Source organism: Atta cephalotes, assembly GCF_000143395.1.
Source record: "Atta cephalotes unplaced genomic scaffold scaffold00002, whole genome shotgun sequence".
In the NCBI taxonomy this organism is placed as follows: Eukaryota; Metazoa; Arthropoda; class Insecta; order Hymenoptera; family Formicidae; genus Atta; species Atta cephalotes.
The window spans coordinates 371,271-373,995 of NW_012130066.1; the positions used below are offsets into that span (position 1 = coordinate 371,271).

Genomic DNA, 2,725 nt, shown 5'->3' on the forward strand with positions numbered 1-2,725 from the left:
TTCATAGAAATTAAAGTCTTGCCAATATTATGCTTCTTCATACTTCATTGTTTCTTCGCCTGCAGTGCGCTCAGAACAATACTGTAGAGAGCCAAAGCAGGATGGCGGTAAGTAAAAACTGACTTTATGTATGTATTCCTTAGTAAGTGTTTCCTTAGTAAGTGTAACACAAGTCAAAATATCATAATTGATATTGACATCAATTAATCTCGCGAAGCGCCAATAATAGTTAAAATATACAGGAAGATGTTGACGACATCCAGATACAGACTCAACGCGGCAAAGATATACTCCTCTGGTGAAATAGAATATTTATGCTTTCCGCCGATCATCATTTGCGTATCATAAATCAGATATATAGAAAATATAAACGCGCCGAGCGAGGCATAAACCAAAGTCATAACTTTTCCGTGCCAGATTATTGCAATTAAACCAAAAATAAATAAAATGAGCACAGCAACAAACAAGATACTGTGTAATCCGGTAAAATCGATTTTTGTCTGAAATGCGAATATTGTCAATCCTAGACACACTGCCGCTGTAATTCCAACGGCCAGCATGACCTGCAAAAAATATCTCTATGTAGATATGTCACCATTTGTTACATGTTATAACTTAATAATAACATAGTTCTTTGCATATATATAGTATTTAAAATTATAAAATCTTTTCGGATAACTTACTTCTTGAGACTCGTATGTTGATGCAGCCACGGACAGTAGGAAAGCCTCCGCAAATGTAAATAGGAACAAAAATATGAAGTTCATCGGAGCTTTACGTCTCACATTGCTACAGCAAGCCATACATATGAGCAGGACAAAAGTTAAGGCAAAAGCAATCCAGAACAATTCTGTGTGACTCTTAACCCATAACTGTGTCGGTTTATGATAAAGCAACAAAGTAATCATCCCAAGTGTGATAAGCAACTGACACATCAAGATGCTATACACTTTCCTGTAAAAAAAATACAATTATATGCTCATCATATATTTTGGGAATATTAAATATTAATGATCTGACATTTACCTAATGAAGCCATTTCTGATCGTTTTATCACTGAACTCAAACCCTTTGACTTCATCCTGCATAGGATCTTCTCCATACCCAGACCCGTACGACATTCCTGGATGACCTGGTGGAGGTACTCCTCCAAATTCTGGACCAACTGGCGGTGGCGCTTCACCGTATGGTGGAACACCTGGTGGAGGTATAAATCCTGGACCTATAAAAAATAGTAATGATCATGAACAAAATAAATATATAACTGTGACAATTTAAGGTAGTTGAATAATATTCTTGAATTGTATTTACCTGGTGGATTTCCACCGGAATAAGGTGGTGGATATCCTGGATTGTGAGGATATGGATAGCCTTCTTGTGGTGGCGGATATCCTGGATTTTGAGGATACGGATACGGACCTGCACAGTCAAAATTCAGAAATATAAATATCGATGTTACAATACAGTGCATGTAACCGCGATAAGCAGTAACAACTTGAGGAATTGTGTGCCGTAACAGCAGCCATTACTTTTATATATATTGTGCATGTTTTACGTTTTGTAAAATTATGTTTTCATGATTGTGTGTGCTATTGGCTTCTTGAAGACATTAACTATGCTTGCACAATCTGCTGCAATGTATTATGACATGAGTATATGTATTAATTATAGATTACATTGATGATAAGTATTTTAACATGTTACTGCAAGATTTATTAACAATTTTCTTTATTCTCAAGTATCGACTAAAAATAATCATTATATTAATGGTGTGCTTTCAAATGTGTGGCATGATATATCCTTTTCAAGCAAGTGATTATGCTAACCGCTGATTGAATGATCTTTGATATGTACCCTGAATTAATACAGTTAAAATAATGAAATATGGTAATAAAAAATATATTAGAAAACAGAAGGAAAAAGATCAGAACCTTGTTGCCCTGCATAGAATCCCGCACCAGGTGTTTGCCAAGTCGTCATCTTTTGGTTTTGTTTTAGCTGAAAAAGAACCTGTTATTATAACTAGGCCTCCTTTGAGGAAAAAAACAATATCAGAACTCCGAACAAATGTGTATCGGCAACCTTAAAAATGTACATAAAATGTATATAGAATTATTGAAATAAATTTATCTTGTACTTGTTACGTTAACATTATATATTTTGTATTAAACTATCATTTATTAAAATAGATATAAATAAATCACTACTATAAAAATAACAAAAATAATAAATATTACAATTTCATTAAAAGTTAATCTTATACAGTCATTTCTGACTATCATTAGAATTCGCACACATACTTAAATCTTGTATCGTACAAATTTATTAATTATCTTCTTTGTTCTTTTATTATAAAGTGCTCTTAGAAAAATATAAAAGCAAAATGTTCCAAACTTTTGCTTAAAGAGCCGTGGACAAACACCTAAAAAACTGTAATACTAAATATCTTACTAAATGTAAAACTTGTGACTCATACATAATGAATTTCATTTCATGTGGTGATAAATCTAGATTAGTTGTTAGCTTGCAGTTTTATTTATATATTATATAATAATATCTTCAAATAATTAATTTTATACCTTCTCTTACCGAGAGAGAAGAGAGATAAAGAATGATATATGATGTGAATTCTATTAACTCATAATTATTAACAATCGTTAAACAAGAAAAATTAGCTAATGTATTTTAAGCATGTTATGTCTTGCACCGGACTGCAGAGTAATAT

The 2,725-nt window shown here is 32.5% G+C and overlaps 1 protein-coding gene across 1 annotated transcript; it reads right to left on the reverse strand.

Annotated features, from left to right (window-relative positions):
• Window positions 1–203: 203 nt before the first annotated feature.
• Window positions 204–1,980, reverse strand: LOC105619232 (protein lifeguard 1-like). The gene is made up of 5 exons (XM_012200759.1): window positions 1,932–1,980; window positions 1,312–1,419; window positions 1,027–1,222; window positions 684–954; window positions 204–563 (listed from the first exon to the last, which is right to left on the reverse strand). Exons 1-5 carry the CDS (start codon window positions 1,978–1,980, stop codon window positions 204–206), a joined length of 984 nt encoding a protein of 327 aa, XP_012056149.1.
• Between the last annotated feature and the right edge of the window lie 745 nt (window positions 1,981–2,725).

Coding starts and splice junctions, on each gene's coding strand:
- LOC105619232 (XM_012200759.1), bottom strand. CDS start 1,980: ATGACGACTTGGCAAACACCTGGTGCGGGATTCTATGCAGGGCAACAA. Junction 955..1,026: donor ATCAGAAATGGCTTCATTAG/GTAAATGTCAGA, acceptor TTTTTTTTACAG/GAAAGTGTATAGCATCTTGA. Junction 564..683: donor CAACATACGAGTCTCAAGAA/GTAAGTTATCCG, acceptor TATTTTTTGCAG/GTCATGCTGGCCGTTGGAAT.